The following is a 22158-nucleotide window of genomic DNA, read 5'->3' on the forward strand; positions in this document are numbered from 1 at the left end:
TGCTCTACCCCTTTAAGGATCCATAGCAGAGGGCCCTATTACACAAACAGACTATCTGACATTTTTGAAGCAGACATCAGGAATGGATTTGAAAAGAGGAGAAATCGGTCTCTAGGACCTGGTTTTGGCTGCAAAAATATCAGACATCTGTTGATGTAAATAGGGCTTTAACTTTTTCAGTGCTTGTGGCAACAATCTATTCCATAGCAGTCTGTACACGGCTCATATATGGATTGTGTGACTGCCCTAAATGTGGTAAGTGCTAGCCGCTCTAGGACCTTGACCCTGCATGAAGTCATAAGGGTTGTATTGCGCACAATGTACACAGGTTTCTTATTGACAATATCCAGTCACACCCATAGGACACTTACATCTATACAAATAGTTTTATTAGAGAAATGTACAACTTTGGAGCTGAATGATCACAGGGTCCATTGGCTTCCACAATTTTCAGCCTCGATCTGTGTAGGAAGTGTTCCAGATATGGCTGCCTCATGAGTACTACAGATTTGTATGGAAGACCTTCATATCACTTCCAACACAGTCTGCCATGTAAAGTGCACTTGTCAGAGGTAAAGATGGGCACCAGCCACTCAGCTGTTTCACATGTTGCCCCCCACATATTATAGGGTTCTCTGGAGAATGTTTTGTTTAATAAAAGCTATATGCCTTGAATATAAGTTTACTAACACTACACTCTTATGTTAAACAGCAGTAAGGGGGTGACTAGAGCCTCTTGTGTTGAGTTGAAGGACTGGCAGATCTAGCAGTGACCACTATTCACTGCGTACAGAGCAATACTGACAGCCAGCTCCCCTCCATGCATAGTATCAATAGTGCTGGACCAGAGCTTGGACAGCCCTGCAGTCATGGCACCCCTTACTGCTCCCATTTAACAAAATGGTGTATAAATATAACTTCAAGTAATTTAATACAAAGTAGCTTTATTAAAACAAGTTACTCCCCAGATTACCTCCTTAAGTTGATGGATGCATTTATTGGAACAATACGCAGTTTACGAATTAAATCTTGTCAAAATCCTCTCAGTGCCCCTCCCCACCCTGAGCCATTAACTCTGTGTACACTGGAGGATCTCTAAAAGCATCAAGGGGTTGAGTAGCTGCTGAGATTGATCGTCCTTTAAGTCTCTCATGCTGATCTGTGTGCCAAGCTCATAAACATGTCAAATTTGCCCCTGATTCATGGCACACACAAGAGCCCAACAGGTGCATTTCTCAGTACTGGATCCTCATTGGTTTTCTATGTACAGGTGGAGGGGCAGATGCTGGGTAAAGTGCAAGACAAAAGTTTAAGGCAAGTTCATGTAAACTATAAGATGACAAAGTTGTCATTCTAAAGATAAAATGAATTTCTACTTCTCCATCACAGAAGATGGATCCAGTGCAGCCGGCTGGGTGTGGGGCTCAGTGATCTCTATTGTGGGTGGAAGATCAGCATTCAGATCCAGCTAAACTACGACCAGCGGCTTCAGTTCTGTCAGCGAGAAGTGATCATCTCCATTAATATCATATTCCTTCAGTGACCGGCGCTGCAGTCGACCCAGCAGGAGCTCCAGCTCTTCCAGAGAAAAGGCCCCATCAATTCCCTGTGCAGACCTCCTGAAGAAATCCTCAAGCTCTATACAGTAAGAAAACAGCAGTCAGTACACAATGCAACCAGGACTGCCTGACCCTGACTGTCCACCCCCAGGCTGGGCCTAAGCTGCTAGCAGAAGATCTGACTGGGTGAGAGGTATTGTAAGAGTCCACTGCCCTAGCACCATCGGGGGAATCTAAAGCCAGCCATACACTTGCCCACTGTGGGCCTGGCCAAGTGTTTATGTTCTGGAAAAAAAGGGGGGAGCTAATAGCAGATCTCTGTCACCCACCCCTCCAACCTCCACTTTCCCTGTATTCCAGACTCCAGTCCCCCATGTAACTCCCATTATCCAAATATCTCCTTCCTTATACATTTCAATTAGACTGACATAGCAAAAATGGCATTCAATCCACATAGATTGTATAAAATATGCTCATGTGGGGAGTTGCTGCCAAGGAATACAGCTGCCCAGGAAGTAGTGAAGGGGCCTTGCTGTTTCATTATGGCATGTTACTGCTGCCTGGTTCTAGGCTGTCGCCAGTCATACAAATATCCAGTGGTCGGGGAAAACCGTATGTCCCCCGAGCCTTGCCTTGTACTGTAGAGATTCCTGGTAAATACAAACTGCGTCGCTCGCGTCTTCTCAGCGCCGACCTCAGATTCTTCTTTTCCCGAGGGGGAGGTGATGTCACAGTATCATCTAAAGCAAAGACATAGTAAAGATTTATGTCACTTTACCTGACCATGTCTCATACCTGGTATAGTGGCCCCCCACACACATTATATATATATATATATATATATATATACTCCACTGCTTTGAAAACACTTTAAGGGTAGGTTCACATCACGGAATCCGCGCTGAGAAGTTCTGGCAGATTCCGTGGCTCGTACCTATTCATGGCCGTGCACATTTCCAACCATGCCATAGACACCATTCTACGGGCTGGCCAATTCCACTTTCCGCTGAAAGAATAGACATGTAAGTTCTTTCGGCGGAACGTGGAATCTGTCCGGCCTAGTGATGCACGATGCACCGAAATATCGATACTACTATCGATATTCCGGGCATAAAAACGGTTCGGTACCAGGATTTCCTGGTATCGATACTTTATGTTAAACTGCCTAATAGCGCAGTTTAACATAAAGTATAGCGCAGAGAACACAGCAGGCAGCCATCTGAGCGCCGGCCATGTTCTCTGTGCACCCACTGTCCCCTAGTGTCACCTCTGCTGACCGCACACCCTCCACACCCGGCGGCGCCAAATTCAAATAAACGGCACTTAGCAATTGCTATTGCCGGCTATTTTACTGTGTACATGCCGTCCTCCTGAGCCGATCCCGCGGGCAGCAGGCATTTAAGCATTCCCATATAATGACGCCTGAACCACCTCAATACCCACCCTGGGTGCAGCTAGTTCATGCAGAGTGATGCTTAGTTTAGTAGCAGGTCGCTGTGCTGCGACAGGGCTGTGGAGAGCACAGACTGTACGTAGTGTACACCGCCCAGTATACCTGTCAGTGCCGCCTCACTGGGGGATGGGAAACTGCACGTCCGAGTCCAGGGGCTGAGTCCTAGGAAGCCGGTAAAGCTGAGGGCCGTGGTGGGGGAAGAGCAGGACTGCCTTTTTGGTTCCTGTGCACACTTAAGGGCTGACAGCTGCGGCACTGTAGATGTGCCGAGGGATGCGGCCCTGGGGGGTGACTACACAGAAGTGGTGCACATGGGGCTGCTATGGAGCTTGTCCCCCTCAGTCATGGAGAAGCTGTAACAGAGACTGCGGAAGAGGAGTGTGCACAAGGCTCCTATGGTGGTGGAGCTGCTGGTGCGCAAGGGCCACACGGGCCCCAAGGCTCTACCAGGGGGAGTTCTGGCTAGAACCAGACTGGAGAGACTCTATATGGCTCCTGGAGTGCTAAGGGTCAGGCTGAGGTAATACTACTACTCCCAGCAGGTCCATTAATCCATAATTATAGGGAAACTATCAGCAAATAACCCTCTGATATGGGCAAATAAGATACAGTGCAATGCCTTGTTGAGCAGTACAACTCCTAACATAATTCCTTTTGCACAAGGAGGTATGCTGGGAGGAGAGTTGTAGTGCCCAAGCAGATATGCTGGGAGTGTCAGTTGTGCAGCAGCAGCAGCTAACTGACACAACAACTACTCCCAGCATACCTCCTTGTGCACAGCAATTTCCAGCATACCTCCTTAGGCACTACAACTCCAAGCATACTTTCTTGTGCACAAGGAGTTATGCTGGGAGGTAGAGGGGAATTAAAAATTGTGGGAAAAAAGTGTTTAAAATTTTAAGAAATTCATAATAAAAGTTCTAATAATCTCCCACCCTTTTCCCTTTTTTCAAAAAAGTAAAAAAAAAAAAAAGAAACCTATTTGGCATCATTACATAAATAATTTTCCATACTGTAAAATATATAAAAAAAAAGTGATTTAAAAGTCACATAAATAAAAATACCGTATTTTTCGCTTTATAAGACGCACTTTTTTTCCTCCCAAAGTGGGAGGAAAATCTAAGTGCGTCTTATAAAGCGAAGACGGCTCCCAAGCAGTGCAGAGCACCGCATGGAAGCCGTCCCGCCCGCCCCCTGTATTGCCGCTCACTATGCATATGCATAGTGAGCGGCTCTGAGCGATCCCCTCCGCCCGCCCAGCCTGCCCCTCCGCATCGCCGCTCAGCTGAGCTGATCAGAAGCCCGGGAAAGTGCAATGAGCAGCACTTTCCTGGGCTCCTGATCGGCTGTCAGCTGAGCGAGCGGGCGGAGGTGGTCCCGGAACTCACCTGTCCGGCGGCCCCAGCAGCTCCTGTCTCCCGTCGGCCGTGCGCACTTCCGACATCCTCCGGGCACAGGCAGCGGGGTACAGAGACTGCCTGTGTCCTGGATGTGTTCTGCAGCCTCTATCATTCATGATAGAGGTTGCAGGACACTTCCGGCACAGGCAGCGTCTCTGTACCCCGCTGCCTGTGCCCGGAGGATGTCGGAAGTGCGCGCGGCCGACGGGAGACAGGAGCTGCTGGGGCCGCCGGACAGGTGAGTTACTGGTTTGTTGTTTTAGGGGGGGGAAATGGCTGCTATGGGGGGCACAGGGTACTAAGGGGGTCACTGTCTACTATGGGGGCACTGGCTACTATGGGGGTCACTGTCTACTATGGGGGTCACTGGCTACTATGAGGGGCACTGGCTACTATGGGGGGATTGGCTACTATGAGGGGATTGGCTACTATGGGGGGCACTGGCTACTATGGGGGGCACTGGCTACTATGTGGGGCACTTTATGGGGGATTGGCTACTATGTGGGCACTATATGCTATCTCCAAACTGTGACAATGAGCAAAATATTTTTTTTTCTATTTTTCTCCCCTAAAATCAGGGGTGCGTCTTATCAAAAGGTGCGTCCTATAAAGCGAAAAATACGGTATGCTACATAGGGGGCATTATATCTGCCATCTGGGCAGAGGGGCATTATATTTGTATTTTTAAGCTTTTTTTCCCCAAACTTCATAAAGTATCGAATTGGTATCGAGCATCGAAGGAAAAAAGATGGTATCGGTATCGAACTCAAAATTATGGTATCGTGACATCCCTAGTCCGGCCATAGCGCAGATTCTGTAGTCTGAACCTACTTTCGTTAAGAACAATGGTGGATATGGTCACCAATCAGTTCGTACTTAGACTAAGAAAGATTAACTGTCTGCTGCTGGCACCACTTCGTAAAGTAAGTAGGGTGGGCGTTGTTATGGGCAGAGTTACTTTTAGGGGCACCTAGAAACCACTTGCCACAACAAAACTTAAATCACGCGTAAAGGACTGAGCCACGATACGTGACCAATGAAATGCACACAGACTACTGGGGTACTATGGTAACAGCTGAGGCAATTTTCAAGTAATTTAATGGCAACAAGCGCAGCTCAGACTCCTTGTGAGCATTTCACCCAACACAGAATCCAGAACAAGAGGCAGAATCAGGTTCTTAGTGGCCCCTGTACCCCTGCCCCACATTGTGGCTTTATTCCAGGTTTAGGCACCTCAGAAGAATAATGAACAGCCTCTTGTCATCCTGGGGACCACACTGCAGGTAGGCGGTATAGTTCATGACCAGAAAATGTAGAGGAAAAGTCCACAGCCACCAGTGAGGAGTGTGTATGGGGGTTGTGGGGGCTCTGCACCTTATTACAGCGTCTATATGATAGGGGACTCAGCACCTTGTTACAGCTTCTGTATCAGACTTCTGTACAGCAGACTCTGTACTGTATTACTATTTCTGCGTTGGCGCTCCACATTGTGGTCTATGCTCTACAGGCAAATGTCCATGGACACTCACCCACTTTCTCCTTGTCGCTGTCCGGAGCGTTTGTCAGCACATGGATGAGCTGCAGCTGCTCCTGGATTGCTGAAGTATCTTCTCGCTTTGAGTTCTAAGGAGAAAAAACATAAATGTACTCCATGAAGTGTGGACAAGAAATGTGAGCAGAGCAGCAGGAGGGGTGGGCAGAAGCTACTGACTCCCATTGTGTGTACAAATACGAGTATATAATGTGAGTACACAGCACCATCCTGAGCCCTCAGATGTGGTGCATCTGGTGGCTTCTGTCTCTGACCTGCAGAGGTACCTAGAGCTAGAATCATCCTCATCTACAAACCCATCCCACAAGAAGCTAGGGCTATCTGGAATCATACATGGGTCTATGCGTCTGCTATTTAGAGGGCAAAGATGCAGTATTACACAAAGCCCATGGGTAAGAGTGGCGCTGTTCCTGGAAACACAACAGCCCTTCCTTTGTAGCCCTGGACTGTAAGGTGATACATGAATGCGAATGTCCCCCAGAAAAAGACTTGGTCCAGCTCTCACCTCTGAGGCATCCGCACGGCTTTCATTACTTAAATCTGTTGAATTTTCCACCTAGAAAAGACAGACAATTCTGAGAACTGAGCATGAGGCCCACAGACCCTGCAACTCCAGAGCCAGGCCCAATACTCACGGTGGCCTCTGCCTCCTTTCTCTGCAGAGTATGACTTCCCTCTAGGACTGTCACTCTCTGGCTTATGTTAGACACAGTGAATTCCATGTTGTGGACGCGAAGATCGTTCTGTCTCACATACAGCTGCACTGTGCTGTTCAGATCCTCCAGAGAGCTCTGCACCTGCGGCACAGTGATAGTCAGACCACATCACCCCTATACACCTGCAGCACAGGGACAGTAAGACCACAGCACCCCCTATAGATTCACAGCACACTGACAGACCAGAGCGCCCACTATACGCCTACAGCACATTCAAACCCCAGCACCCCCTAATGACCTGAAGCACAGTCACAGACCAGGGTGTCTTCCACCCAGGAGAAAGAATGGGCACCTACCTGTACCAAAGGGCTCTGGCCTGGACCGGGGACCTTTGAGGTAACCTGCAAGACGTGGGAACGCTGTGTGAGTAAGCTGGAGAACAACCCCTTGATCCCACAATGCAGTGGGATCAAGGGGGGGGGGGGGGGAGATTCCACAGAACCTGATGGCGAAAAAAAAACCTCACCAGTTCCTTCTGCAGAGCCTCCACCTTCTTCTTCTGCTCCTCGGCTGCAGTCTGTAGGGTCTCCACATCATGATGGACACTGGTCAATGTACTGCCCAAAGTGGCCACACTCTGCAACACAGGATGCACAGTAACATATGGGCACAGGTAAGAGGACATGGGGTGGGGTGGGGAGGGGGAGTTACAGGCTGGAGGACCCAGAGGAGAGAGAGGGCAGGTAAGAGGCTGGAAAACACAGGAGTGGGGGGCGCAGGTAAGAGGCTGGAGGACACAGAGGAGTGGGGGGCGCAGGTAAGAGGCTGGAGGACACAGAGGAGTGGGGGGCGCAGGTAAGAGGCTGGAAGACACAGAGGAGTGGGGGGCGCAGGTAAGAGGCTGGAAGACACAGAGGAGGAAGGGCAGGTAAGAGGTCAGAAGACACAGAGGAGGAAGGGCAGGTAAGAGGTCAGAAGACACAGAGGAGGAGTAGCAGGTAAGAGGCTGGAGGACAAAGATGTGTGTGTGTGGGGGGGGGGGGGGGGGGGGGGGGGGATAGGTAAAAGGCCAGAGGACATAAGGACAGGTAACAGGTTGGGGAATGTTTAATATTGGGGGCAGTTCGCACCTTTTGCAGCTCCTCCATTGTTTTAGGAAGGTTGATAAGATCGGATGCTGATTTGAGGCTCGTCTTCAGCTGATTGACAGCGCTGGTGAGGAGAGCAATCTACAAGACAGCCACAGAGCCTCTACTGTAAGAGCGGTCACACTATGGAGCCTCTACTGTAAGAGCAGTCACACTATAGAGCCTCTACTGTAAGAGCAGTCACACTATGGAGCCTCTACTGTAAGAGCAGTCGCACTATGGAGCCTCTACTGTAAGAGCAGTCACACTATGGAGCCTCTACTGTAAGCAGTCACACTATGGATTCTCTACTGTAAGAGCAGTCACTATGGAGTCTCTACTGTAAGAGCAGTCACACTATGGAGCCTCTACTGTAAGAGCAGTCACACTATGGAGCCTCTACTGTAAGAGCAGTCACACTATAGAGCCTCTACTGTAAGAGCAGTCACACTATGGAGCCTCTACTGTAAGAGCAGTCGCACTATGGAGCCTCTACTGTAAGAGCAGTCACACTATGGAGCCTCTACTGTAAGAGCAGTCACTATGGAGTCTCTACTGTAAGAGCAGTCACACTATGAAGGCTCTACTGTAATATTGCATATTCTCAGAAGTACAGTCCTTGACATCACTCACCTGCTTATTCACCTCTGTGATGTTTGTCCACATTCTATTTAAACCTTGGTCTCCGTTCACAATCTCCTCCAGACGTCTCTCTTTAACCAGCAAGTCTTCATTAATTTTTGGAATTTCTTGGACTGAATTCCGCTGCGTGGACTCCACTGAGAACATAAGTGTACCATAAGTGTACGAAAAGGCCCTAAAGGGTTCGTGTACAGGAGTATGGAAGCACTGGTGGGGTGAGGGGGCTGGAAGCCGGCACAAGACATAACAATCAACAGGATTCTCTATGTACAGAGCTATCGGATAAAATGAATGATCAGGTCCTCCTCGCTGTGTACTTTGTTCACACTGGTTTTATATTTAAAAGGGAGCCTGTAAGCACTACTAGTGTCACACAGCGATTGTTGCACGGTCAGCAATGGTCACTGCATATTGGATCTCTGCAGCTTGTACGCCCGAAAAAAAAACTTGTTCATTTGACATGCCAAGGAGACTTAGTCATGGCACTAATGTTGCCCGAGCAGCAACGCCTCTTACCGTTCATAATTGACGTCCTCTCCATCTACAGATTCTCAGTGCCCTAATGACTCAATAAAGCCACTGTTGAGTGAGAACTCACCATACATGTACCTCAATATCAATGAATGGTGCCTGTAATTTGTGTCAATCATAGAAGGAGTGGCAGAGATGGCAGTGACTACCAGCCTGGGGCAACCCAGTGCCATGGTCACACCTCTTTGGCTCTTTATATGCACAATCAAACTTTAGGGAAAATTTATCATCATGCACCCCTGGCGTACACCATGGAAAAAAGGCAGAGTCACCCCTTCTATCACCCCCTCCCCCCGCCTAATGGGCGAATGGAGGGGGGTGTTTCCAAGGCCTCCTTCCCCGCCAGATTTGTCATGATTTAAGCCCGCTCGCAGGTATAAATCATGATACAAATCTACACCTGCTCCCAAGCGAGCCAGTTTAAATTTGTTCCACAATGCCTGCGCCAGGTGCAGGGTCTTCTGGACAGTCAAAAGGGGCGGCGCTTTATTTAAAACACCAGTTTTGATAGATGTCCCACTTTGTTTTTCAGGTATACAAACCAAAAGGACCAATATACTACAACAGATTCCCTTTACTCATATCACTGCCTAGAATCCTGGTTATGAAAGGTTAAGCCTCCAGCCATGTTGGGGCTATTGCTTTCTTACTTCCTTTGAACTGTTCTTTGAGGGCATCGATGTTCTCTTTTAGAGCAACCTGCATCCAGACCAGGCCGACGCATGTCATCATGCACGCTGCAAGCACGATGAAGCCGCATAGAGGATAACACAACCGGCAGCACTGCAGAACACTCCACCTGCGAGAAAACAACAAGATTAAAGAGAAATGTATTAAAGAGACACTCTATTATCATTCTACACAGAATGATAGCAAGCTACATGAGAGGCGACTGGCGTCCCTGGCCTGCCAATGATGACACAAGGAGACTGCGCTTCCCGCTCATCCCCACAGGGCTCCAGACTAAAAAATTTACCTAGGAGCCATTGGCTCCTAACCTGAAAAATTTAGGCGCCAAATAGAATATTTGGTCGCCAACATTTTAAACCATGTAATATTAATGTTATGTTAAATGGGACTTACTGTGTGCAGAGGCCGCGGCAGCATCCTCCTCCTTTAGATCCTTTCTTTTCTTAGTTTGTATATGGTTGTCAAGTTGCAAGTTTCCATGTTGAACGTTTTCAGTCTGACTCAGTACTTCAGCCTCACTTGGCTAGCCTTCTAATGAGGCTTACTCTTCTGAACTTGAACTTAAAGGGAACCTGTCGACCCCCGTGCCGGGGTGACAGGCTCCCAACCCCCCGTTAGAACCCCCTATACTCACCTCATCGCGCCGGGTCCCGCTTCTGAAGATGGTCGGGTCACGGAGATCTCAGCCGCTGCAGCCCGGCGTGCGCTGAGAGATGAGTCCAACGCTCATAGAGAATGACGGGAGAGTCCAGCACTCCGTCATTCTCTATGAGCGTTGGACTCATCTCTCAGTGTGCGCGCCGGGCTGCAGCGGCTGAGATCTCCGTGACCCGACCATCTTCAGAAGCGGGACCCGGCGCGATGAGGTGAGTATAGGGGGTTCTAACGGGGGGTTGGGAGCCTGTCACCCCGGCATCGGGGGTGACAGGTTCCCTTTAAAAGCTTGCAACAGTCTATACATACTGAGCTAGACTTCTGACTGCAGCCATAGTGACCCCCCACAAGATGTGTATATAGATAGATATATCTCTCACCTAGTGACTAATGCAAGTGACCCCCTACAATACAGACACCTGAGGGGCCCTGATAATAATAATTGTGCATATATCTATCTCCCAGTGTCTGCAGCCAGTTTGCCCTACACTTATAGATGGCCCCCTCTCCTTATAGATGCCCCCTCTCCCCCCCATTATAGATGCCCCCTCTTCTCCCCCCCTTATAGATGACCCCCCTCCCCTTATAGATGGCCCCCTCTCCCCCCCCCCATTATAGATGCCCCCTCTTCTCCCCCCCTTATAGATGACCCCCTCCCCTTATAGATGCCCCCTCTCCCCCCCCATTATAGATGCCCCCTCTTCTCCCCCCTATAGATGACCCCCTCCCCTTATAGATGCCCCCTCCCCCCCCCATTATAGATGCCCCCTCTTCTCCCCCCTTATAGATACCCCCTCCCCTTATAGATGCCCCCTCTCCCCTTATAGATGCCCCCTCTCCCCCCCCATTATAGATGCCCCCTCTTCTCCCCCCTTATAGATACCCCCTCCCCTTATAGATGGCCCCCTCTCTCCCCCTTGAAGATGGCCCCTCTTCTCCCCCCATTATAGATGCCCCCCCTTCTCTTCCCCCCATTATAAAGCCCCCCCCCTTTCCTTTATGCTAAGCAGTATTTAAAAAAAAACAAACAAACAAACTCACCTGACAACCCGCTCCCCCGGCGATCCTCTTCTTCTTTAGGTGCTGTCCCCGGCTGATGCGCGGCTGCCGGGGGTGTCCCGTCCTATCCCCGGCAGCACGGCGCGTCAGTGTACGCCGGGGCTGTGACTTCTGACACAGGAAGCGTCTCTGACGTGCGCTTCCTGTGCCGGAAGTCAGGGCCCCAGGCAGCTCACTGATGCGCCGCGCTGCCGGGGATAGGACGGGACACCCCGGGCAGCCGCGCATCAGCCGCGCATCTTAAAGAGACAGCGCGCCGCCGCCGGGGCCAGTCGCAAATGGCGCCCAGATTAATAAATCTGGGCGCCATTTGCAAAATGGCAGTCGCATTGGCGACCATTTTGGTCGCCATCTGGAGCCCTGCCCCACATAACCCTGATGAGAGGAGACACTATTTCTAGCAACCACTTATAATGGAAGGATGTGTCAGCTCAGCCTGGGCAGTGACTGTGGCCTCATGTCTTGAAGCAGTGTCAGCTCAGCCTGGGCAGTGACTGTGGCCTCATGTCTTGAAGCAGTGTCAGCTCAGCCTGGGTAGTGACTGCAGCCTCCTGTCATGAAGCAGTGTCAGCTCAGCCTGGGCAGTGACTGTGGCCTCATGTCTTGAAGCAGTGTCAGCTCAGCCTGGGTAGTGACTGCGGCCTCCTGTCATGAAGCAGTGTCAGCTCAGCCTGGGTAGTGACTGCGGCCTCCTGTCATGAAGCAGTGTCAGCTAAGCCTGGACAGTGACTGTGGCCTCATGTCATGAAGCAGTGTCAGCTAAGCCTAGGCAGTGACTGCGGCCTCCTGTCATGAAGCAGTGTCAGCTCAGCCTGGGAGGTGACTGTGGCCTTCTCTCTTGAAGCAGAGTCAGCTCAGCCTTGACAGTGACTGCGGCCTCCTGTCATGAAGCAGGGTCAGCTCAGCATAGGCAGTGACTGCGGCCTCCTGTCATGAAGCAGGGTCAGCTCAGCCTGGACAGCAACTGCGGCCTCCTGTCATGAAGCAGGGTCTGTTTGGGCTGGGCAGTGGACTGCAGCTTCTTGTCACAAAGCAGGATCAGCACAGTCTAGACAGCGACTGTGACTTTGGGTACTATTAGATGGGCCGATGGCACCCTGATCAATAATTTAAATGAGTGCCGATGTGCTAGATCGGCGCTCATTTACTAAGCCTATTACATGGTTTGATTATCGTTAAGCAAGGGCTTCACAAACATCGATAGCAATGTCTGTGCAGCCCTTGCCCTAAACTGTTTATACCTGACCTCTCCACGCTCCCGCCTTCTGCTCACTTCCCGACACCGCTTCTCTGAGCTGACAGGCTGCTCAGCCAATCACTGGCCACAGTGGTCCCGGACAATGATTGGCTGAGCGGTCTGTCACCTGAGAGAAGCTGCAGTGCGCGGTGCAGGGAAGAGAGCAGAAGGCAGGACAAGACCGGGAGCGTGGAGAGGTCAGGTATGAACGGTATAATCGTTAGCTGTCGGCCACGCATCGGCGGCCAATGATTTTAAGTCTGGACCTAAAGAAACGATCAGCCGATGATCGCTGTCTCTATTACACAGAGCGACAGTTAGCCGAATCGGCTGATTATCGCTCCATGTACTATGGCCCTTTCTATCATGAAGCAGAGTCAGTTCAGCCTGGACAGTGACTGCAGTCGCATATCACAAAGCAGGATCAGCTCAGTCTTTACAATAAATGTGGTCTTTTGTCATGAAGCAGAATCAGCTCAGCCAGGACTGTGACTGTGAACTTCTGTTATGAAACAGGGTCACTTCAGCCTGAACAGTGAGTGTGGCATTGTGTCACAAAGCAGGATTAGCTCAACCTGGGCAGTGGCTGCCGCATCCTGTTACAAAGCAGGGTCAGTTTACCCTCCACAGTGACTACGGCCTAATGCCACAAAGCAGGGTCAGCTCAGCCTGGACAGTGACTATGGCTTTGTGTCATGAAGCAGGGTCAGCTCAGCCTGGACAGTGACTATGGTCTTGTGTCATGAAGCAGGGTCAGCTCAGCCTGGACAGTGACTATGGCTTTGTGTCATGAAGCAGGGTCAGCTCAGCCTGGAGAGTGATGTTGTGAACACTGGGGTGTGGAGGGGTAGGTGTTGGGGGTCACTGGGGTGAGGAGAGGCAATGTTGGGGATCACAAACAGGTAAAGGTGCAGATGTTGGGGGTCACTGGGGAGAACGGACAGATGTTGAGGGTCACGGGTGGGGAGGGTCAGATGTTGGGGTTACTGGGGTGAGGACAGGCAGATGTTAAGGGTCACTAGGGTGTGGAGGGGCAGATGTTTGGTGCCTGTGGTGTGGAGCGGTAGATGTTGGGGGTCACTGGGGTGAGGAGGAGCAGTAGATGTTGGGGCACTGGGATGAGGAGGGGCAGTAGATGTTGGGGTCACTGGGATGAGGAGGGGCAGATGTTGGGGGCACTGGGATGAGGAGGGGCAGATGTTGGGGGCACTGGGATGAGGAGGGGCAGATGTTGGGGCACTGGGATGAGGAGGGGCAGATGTTGGGGGCACTGGGATGAGGAGGGGCAGATGTTGGGGCACTGGAATGAGGGGGGGCAGATGTTGGGGTCACTGGGATGAGGGGGGGCAGATGTTGGGGCACTGGGATGAGGAGGGGCAGATGTTGGGGGCACTGGGATGAGGAGGGGCAGATGTTGGGGGCACTGGGATGAGGAGGGGCAGATGTTGGGGTCACTGGGGTGAGGAGGAGCAGTAGATGTTGGGAGCACTGGGATGAGGAGGGGCAGATGTTGGGGGCACTGGGATGAGGAGGGGCAGATGTTGGGGCACTGGGATGAGGAGGGGCAGATGTTGGGGCACTGGGATGAGGAGGGGCAGATGTTGGGGGCACTGGGATGAGGAGGGGCAGATGTTGGGAGCACTGGGATGAGGAGGGGCAGATGTTGGGGCACTAGGATGAGGAGGGGCAGATGTTGGGGGCACAGGGATGAGGAGGGGCAGATGTTGGGGCACTGGGATGAGGAGGGGCAGATGTTGGGGCACTGGGATGAGGAGGGGCAGATGTTGGGGGCACTGGGATGAGGAGGGGCAGATGTTGGGGCACTGGGATGAGGAGGGGCAGATGTTGGGGCACTGGGATGAGGAGGGGCAGATGTTGGGGCACTGGGATGAGGAGGGGCAGATGTTGGGGGCACTGGGATGAGGAGGGGCAGATGTTGGGGGCACTGGGATGAGGAGGGGCAGATGTTGGGGCACTGGGATGAGGAGGGGCAGATGTTGGGGCACTGGGATGAGGAGGGGCAGATGTTGGGGCACTGGGATGAGGAGGGGCAGATGTTGGGGCACTGGGATGAGGAGGGGCAGATGTTGGGGCACTGGGATGAGGAGGGGCAGATGTTGGGGGCACTGGGATGAGGAGGGGCAGATGTTGGGGCACTGGGATGAGGAGGGGCAGATGTTGGGGCACTGGGATGAGGAGGGGCAGATGTTGTGGCAATGGGATGAGGAGGGGCAGATGTTGGGAGCACTGGGATGAGGAGGGGCAGATGTTGGGGCACTGGGATGAGGAGGGGCAGATGTTGGGGGCACTGGGATGAGGAGGAGCAGTAGATGTTGGGAGCACTGGGATGAGGAGGGGCAGATGTTGGGGCACTGGGATGAGGAGGGGCAGATGTTGGGGGCACTGGGATGAGGAGGGGCAGATGTTGGGGGCACTGGGATGAGGAGGGGCAGATGTTGGGAGCACTGGGATGAGGAGGGGCAGATGTTGGGAGCACTGGGATGAGGAGGGGCAGATGTTGGGAGCACTGGGATGAGGAGGGGCAGATGTTGGGGCACTGGGGTGAGGAGGGGCAGATGTTGGGGTCACTGGGGTGAGGAGGGGCAGATGTTGGGGGCACTGGGGTGAGGAGGAGCAGTAGATGTTGGGGGCACTGGGATGAGGAGGGGCAGATGTTGGGGCACTGGGGTGAGGAGGGCAGATGTTGGGGTCACTGGGGTGAGGAGGGGCAGATGTTGGGGTCACTGGGGTGAGGAGGAGCAGTAGATGTTGGGGTCACTGGGATGAGGAGGGGCAGATGTTGGGAGCACTGGGATGAGGAGGGGCAGATGTTGGGGCACTAGGATGAGGAGGGGCAGATGTTGGGAGCACTGGGATGAGGAGGGGCAGATGTTGGGGCACTGGGATGAGGAGGGGCAGATGTTGGGGCAATGGGATGAGGAGGGGCAGATGTTGGGGCACTGGGATGAGGAGGGGCAGATGTTGGGGGCACTAGGGATGAGGAGGGGCAGATGTTAGGGGCACTGGGATGAGGAGGGGCAGATGTTGGGGCACTGGGATGAGGAGGGGCAGATGTTGGGGCACTGGGATGAGGAGGGGCAGATGTTGGGGGCACTGGGATGAGGAGGGGCAGATGTTGGGGGCACTGGGATGAGGAGGGGCAGATGTTGGGGGCACTGGGATGAGGAGGGGCAGATGGTGGGGGCACTGGGATGAGGAGGGGCAGATGTTGGGGGCACTGGGATGAGGAGGGGCAGATGTTGGGGTCACTGGGGTGAGGAGGAGCAGTGGATGTTGGGAGCACTGGGATGAGGAGGGGCAGATGTTGGGAGCACTGGGATGAGGAGGGGCAGATGTTGGGGGCACTGGGATGAGGAGGGGCAGATGTTGGGGGCACTGGGATGAGGAGGGGCAGATGTTGGGGGCACTGGGGATGAGGAGGGAGCAGTAGATGTTGGGAGGCACTGGGATGAGGAGGGGCAGATGTTGGGAGCACTGGATGAGGAGGGGCAGATGTTGGGGGCACTGGGATGAGAGGGGCAGATGTTGGGGCACTGGATGAGGAGGGGCAGATGTGTGGGGGCACTGGGATGAGGAGGGGCAGATGTTGGGGCACTGGGATGAGGAGGGGCAGATGTGGGAGCACTGGGATGAGGGAGGGGCAAGATGTTGGGGGCACTGGGATGAGAGGGGCAGATGTTGGGAGCACTGGGATGAGGAGGGGGCAGATGTTGGGAGCACTGGGATGGAGGAGGGGCAGATGTTGGGAGCACTGGGATGAGGAGGGGCAGATGTTGGGAGCACTGGGATGAGGAGGGGCAGATGTTGGGAGCACGGGTGATGAGGGAGGGGCAAGATGTTGGGAGCACTGGGATGAGGAGGGGCAGATGTTGGGAGCACTGGGATGAGGAGGGGCAGATGTTGGGGCACTGGATGAGGAGGGGCAGATGTTGGGAGCACTGGGATGAGGAGGGGCAGATGTTGGGAGCACTGGGATGAGGAGGGGCAGATGTTGGGGCACTGGGATGAGGAGGGGCAGATGTTGGGAGCACTGGGATGAGGAGGGGCAGATGTTGGGAGCACTGGGATGAGGAGGGGCAGATGTTGGGAGCACTGGGATGAGGAGGGGCAGATGTTGGGGCACTGGGATGAGGAGGGGCAGATGTTGGGGCACTGGGATGAGGAGGGGCAGATGTTGGGGGCACTGGGATGAGGAGGGGCAGATGTTTGGGGCACTGGGATGAGGAGGGGCCAGATGTTGGGGCACTGGGGTGAGGAGGGGCAGATGTTGGGGTCACTGGGATGAGGAGGGGCAGATGTTGGGGTCACTGGGGTAAGGAGGAGCAGTAGATGTTGGGAGCACTGGGATGAGGAGGGGCAGATGTTGGGAGCACTGGGATGAGGAGGGGCAGATGTTGGGAGCACTGGGATGAGGAGGGGCAGATGTTGGGAGCACTGGGATGAGGAGGGGCAGATGTTGGGAGCAGTGGGTGAGGAGGGGCAGATGTTGGGGCACTGGGATGAGGAGGGGGCAGATGTTGGGGCACTGGGATGAGGAGGGGCAGATGTTGGGGCACTGGGATGAGGAGGGGCCAGATGTTGGGGCACTGGGATGAGGAGGGGCAGATGTTGGGGCACTGGGATGAGGAGGGGCAGATGTTGGGGCACTGGGATGAGGAGGGCAGATGTTGGGGGCACTGGGATGAGGAGGGGCAGATGTTGGGGGCACTGGGATGAGGAGGGGCAGATGTTGGGGGCACTGGATGAGGAGGGGCAGATGTTGGGGGCACTGGGATGAGGAGGGGCAGATGTTGGGGCACTGGGATGAGGAGGGGCAGATGTTGGGGCACTGGGATGAGGAGGGGCAGATGTTGGGAGCACTGGGATGAGGAGGGGCAGATGTTGGGGCACTGGGATGAGGAGGGGGCAGATGTTGGGGCACTGGGATGAGGAGGGGCAGATGTTGGGGGCACTGGGATGAGGAGGGAGCAGTAGATGTTGGGAGCACTGGGATGAGGAGGGGCAGATGTTGGGGGCACTGGGATGAGGAGGGGCAGATGTTGGGGGCACTGGGATGAGGAGGGGCAGATGTTGGGGGCACTGGGATGAGGAGGGGCAGATGTTGGGGGCACTGGGATGAGGAGGGGCAGATGTTGTGGCACTGGGATGAGGAGGGGCAGATGTTGTGGCACTGGGATGAGGAGGGGCAGATGTTGTGGCACTGGGATGAGGAGGGGCAGATGTTGTGGCACTGGGATGAGGAGGGGCAGATGTTGGGAGCACTGGGATGAGGAGGGGCAGATGTTGGGGCACTGGGATGAGGAGGGGCAGATGTTGGGGCACTGGGATGAGGAGGGGCAGATGTTGGGGGCACTGGGATGAGGAGGAGCAGTAGATGTTGGGAGCACTGGGATGAGGAGGGGCAGATGTTGGGGGCACTGGGATGAGGAGGGGCAGATGTTGGGGGCACTGGGATGAGGAGGGGCAGATGTTGGGGCACTGGGATGAGGAGGGGCAGATGTTGGGGCACTGGGATAAGGAGGGGCAGATGTTGGGAGCACTGGGATGAGGAGGGGCCGATGTTGGGAGCACTGGGATGAGGAGGGGCAGATGTTGGGGCACTGGGATGAGGAGGGGCAGATGTTGGGAGCACTGGGATGAGGAGGGGCAGATGTTGGGAGCACTGGGATGAGGAGGGGCAGATGTTGGGGGCACTGGGATGAGGAGGAGCAGTAGATGTTGGGAGCACTGGGATGAGGAGGAGCAGTAGATGTTGGGAGCACTGGGATGAGGAGGGGCAGATGTTGGGGGCACTGGGATGAGGAGGGGCAGATGTTGGGGGCACTGGGATGAGGAGGGGCAGATGTTGGGGGCACTGGGATGAGGAGGGGCAGATGTTGGGGCACTGGGATGAGGAGGGGCAGATGTTGGGGCACTGGGATGAGGAGGGGCAGATGTTGGGAGCACTGGGATGAGGAGGGGCAGATGTTGGGAGCACTGGGATGAGGAGGGGCAGATGTTGGGAGCACTGGGATGAGGAGGGGCAGATGTTGGGAGCACTGGGATGAGGAGGGGCAGATGTTGGGAGCACTGGGATGAGGAGGGGCAGATGTTGGGAGCACTGGGATGAGGAGGGGCAGATGTTGGGGCACTAGAATGAGGAGGGGCAGATGTTGGGGCACTGGGATGAGGAGGGGCAGATGTTGGGGGCACTAGGATGAGGAGGGGCAGATGTTGGGGCACTGGGATGAGGAGGGGCAGATGTTGGGGCACTGGGATGAGGAGGAGCAGATGTTGGGGCACTGGGATGAGGAGGGGCAGATGTTGGGGCACTGGGATGAGGAGGAGCAGATGTTGGGGGCACTAGGATGAGGAGGGGCAGATGTTGGGAGCACTGGGATGAGGAGGGGCAGATGTTGGGGCACTGGGATGAGGAGGGGCAGATGTTGGGAGCTCTGGGATGAGGAGGGGCAGATGTTGGGGCACTGGGATGAGGAGGGGCAGATGTTGGGGCACTGGGATGAGGAGGAGCAGATGTTGGGGCACTGGGATGAGGAGGGGCAGATGTTGGGGCACTGGGATGAGGAGGAGCAGATGTTGGGGCACTGGGATGAGGAGGAGCAGATGTTGGGAGCACTGGGATGAGGAGGGGCAGATGTTGGGAGCACTGGGATGAGGAGGAGCAGTAGATGTTGGAGCACTGGGATGAGGAGGAGCAGATGTTGGGGCACTGGGGTGAGGAGGGGCAGATGTTGGGGCACTGGGGTGAGGAGGGGCAGATGTTGGGGCACTGGGATGAGGAGGGGCAGATGTTGGGGCACTGGGATGAGGAGGGGCAGATGTTGGGAGCACTGGGATGAGGAGGAGCAGATGTTGGGGCACTGGGATGAGGAGGGGCAGATGTTGGGAGAACTGGGATGAGGAGGGGCAGATGTTGGGGCACTGGGATGAGGAGGGGCAGATGTTGGGGCACTGGGATGAGGAGGGGCAGATGTTGGGGCACTGGGATGAGGAGGGGCAGATGTTGGGAGCACTGGGATGAGGAGGAGCAGATGTTGGGGCACTGGGATGAGGAGGGGCAGATGTTGGGAGCACTGGGATGAGGAGGGGCAGATGTTGGGAGCACTGGGATGAGGAGGGGCAGATGTTGGAGCACTGGGATGAGGAGGAGCAGATGTTGGGGCACTGGGATGAGGAGGGGCAGATGTTGGAGCACTGGGATGAGGAGGGGCAGATGTTGGGAGCACTGGGATGAGGAGGGGCAGATGTTGGGAGCACTGGGATGAGGAGGAGCAGTAGATGTTGGGGGTAATGGGCCCGTCCTCCGGTCTCCCCCGGTCTCTCACCTCCCGCAGCGGCCGCGTCTTTCCCCCGCCGCAGAGAACTCGTCCTCCTCGGTGTATGTGTCGGAGTCTGAGGCCGGGGGCTCGGTGCGGAGGAGCCGGTGCCCGGAGCCTTTCTTTGCCTTCTTCCTGCCGCCGTCTCCCGCCAGGCCGATCAGGGCGTTCAGCTCTTTCCGCTTCTTCATCTTCTTATGGGGTGTCGGGGGCGCCTGGGGCCCGGCGGACAGAGCTCCGGAGCCCATGGACACAGGCCGGGACCACCTCCAGACACCGGGCGGAGCCTCAGCCGCCGCGTCACCGGAGGAAGCTCCGTCCTTTCCACCGACTCCTGACGCTTCAGTCACACGGTAGGCGGTTCTCCCAGCCTCCAGCTCGGCCGCACTACGGTCACAGTCCTTGGTGTGTCAGTGACGTTCCCGCGTCCAATCAGAATTTCAGAATTACACTTTCGTTTTCAGACTTGGATCTGATTGGCTGTTGATGACGCGGTTGACTCTCCTCCTATCAGAGCCAACTCACCCTGCTATCCGGTCTATGGTAACCAATCAAAGCCCTGCTCTTATTTGCTTGGCTGTTTAGAAAAGAAAGCTTGACTCTAATTGGTTCAGATTGACAACCTACAATTTAATTTAAAGTAATTTTATTAAAGCAATGTATTGGCAAAATTAGACATCTCCGGAGTGTATATATATATATATATATATATTTATATATATATATATATATATATATATATATATATATATATATATATATATTATATATGCAACCCGACATAACTATAATAAACACCTATTTGCTTTATACCCCCATGTATTACCCAATAAGGGCCAGTTCACACTACGGATTGGGAGCGGATAATCCTCACCACTGCCCCCACCAACCAATCAAAGCTCCTGTTTCATTTTACCAGAGCTGAAAGCTGAGCTGCGATTGGTTGCTGTAGGCAGTTTACACCAGTCTATATTTTACACCCTCAGCCGGCTCGCTCATCTCCAGTGACAAGCTATAATCTTGGGATACCTGTTTAGGAGAATATCTTTGATACTGCATAATGGACGGTATATGCTGTAGTTCTGTTTTGTATGTGTGGTGTACGCTTGACCGGTCACTTGCTAGGTGGTAACACCACTTCTATGGTGGTTGGTCTGGATATAGCTCAGCCAGATGTTAGGTTGTGATGCCAGTGCCGGTTGGGCACACAGGTATGTTGGCACACCTGCTTTTATTTTAAAGGGGCTGGCTATATCCTTTCCCCTATGGTCGGTGACCTGCCGGGATGTGAGGGGATCCCTTGGGTGCTTATCATGGTGGTCCGGAGTGGAGCTATGACCCACCCAGACTATTGGTACCGCCACCCACAGAAAGGGGAGATGACTCAAGGAGGAAGCAATGGCTGTGTAGGTATTTAGCGAATAACCACTGAGTCCAGTTAAAACAAATAAACTCTTCTTTACAGTAGGAAGACTCAATGCAGTGATATATATTAAGATTTTGACTTGATAATATCTTTAGTTACTCGAACTGTGGTGGGAAGTTGTGAGAGAGAGAGATACATACATGCCGACTGAGTTGCGTGCTGAGAGGTAGTAAAAGTTCTGAGAAGTAGAGAGGAGGATGTCTAGAGAGTCCCAACCCAGGGTAGAAATGTGCTCTGCCGGAACTTTAGAAGGAGAATAAGTAGAATACTTGAGAGTAGAGAGAATATTCATACCCGTGTTTTGACTCTTTGGTTTTTGCACCACCTATTGCCACCAGTGTCGGGCGACCCGTCCTAGAGGGTGACACAAGCCCCAGACCTTGTTACCTGGGATGAGGAGAGTGGTCAGAATTTTCCGATTACACCCACACTGCGAGATAGAGCAAAGTTGCTGGGAGCCTACGTACTCTATCTGGATCAGTTTCTTTCTTCTGCAGGATACTCTTCTGCTCTTTTAGACTGGTTCTCGGTGTGGCTTGGAGTGATCCCTGACTTGTCTCCTCTAAGAGTGCGTTCAGCAGTGCATAGTTTGTGGAAAAGCTGCTTTCAAGAAAAAAGGTGTCTCCTGTGCCTCCGTTCACTACAGAGACCAGAGTAAGACTGTCCACAGGGGACCTAGCAGGAGCCAGGGCCCTTCTTGGCTACTACAGGGACCGATCTGGCTTGCATCCTTCCTCTACAAAAGCCAGAGTAAGACTTACTAAGGTGTGGCTACACTTTCTCTCCCCATGTGACTTCCTTCTGCAGCAGTTATATGGTGTGCTGTGAGTGGGTG

The 22158-nt window shown here is 53.5% G+C and overlaps 1 protein-coding gene across 1 annotated transcript; it reads right to left on the minus strand.

The window, feature by feature from the left end:
• Positions 1 to 372: 372 nt before the first annotated feature.
• Positions 373 to 20321, minus strand: EFCAB14 (EF-hand calcium binding domain 14). Its single transcript, XM_069981201.1, has 11 exons — positions 19907 to 20321; positions 9571 to 9719; positions 8381 to 8526; positions 7751 to 7849; positions 7147 to 7257; positions 6977 to 7021; positions 6600 to 6761; positions 6470 to 6520; positions 5942 to 6035; positions 2192 to 2299; positions 373 to 1638 (listed from the first exon to the last, which is right to left on the minus strand). The coding sequence occupies exons 1-11, from the start codon at positions 20143 to 20145 to the stop codon at positions 1469 to 1471; spliced, it is 1374 nt and encodes a 457-aa protein (XP_069837302.1). The 5' UTR covers positions 20146 to 20321; the 3' UTR covers positions 373 to 1468.
• Between the last annotated feature and the right edge of the window lie 1837 nt (positions 20322 to 22158).

Source organism: Dendropsophus ebraccatus, chromosome 8, assembly GCF_027789765.1.
Source record: "Dendropsophus ebraccatus isolate aDenEbr1 chromosome 8, aDenEbr1.pat, whole genome shotgun sequence".
Classification (NCBI taxonomy): Eukaryota; Metazoa; Chordata; class Amphibia; order Anura; family Hylidae; genus Dendropsophus; species Dendropsophus ebraccatus.

Bases quoted from the DNA above. Each gene is read 5' to 3' on its own strand.
- EFCAB14 (XM_069981201.1), bottom strand. From the start codon at position 20,145: ATGGGCTCCGGAGCTCTGTCCGCCGGGCCCCAGGCGCCCCCGACACCC. The intron at 7,022-7,146 runs GTGAGGTTTTTT...CACGTCTTGCAG, and splicing joins AGGCTCTGCAGAAGGAACTG to GTTACCTCAAAGGTCCCCGG. The intron at 2,300-5,941 runs GTGAGTGTCCAT...TCTTTGCTTTAG, and splicing joins CAGCGACAAGGAGAAAGTGG to ATGATACTGTGACATCACCT.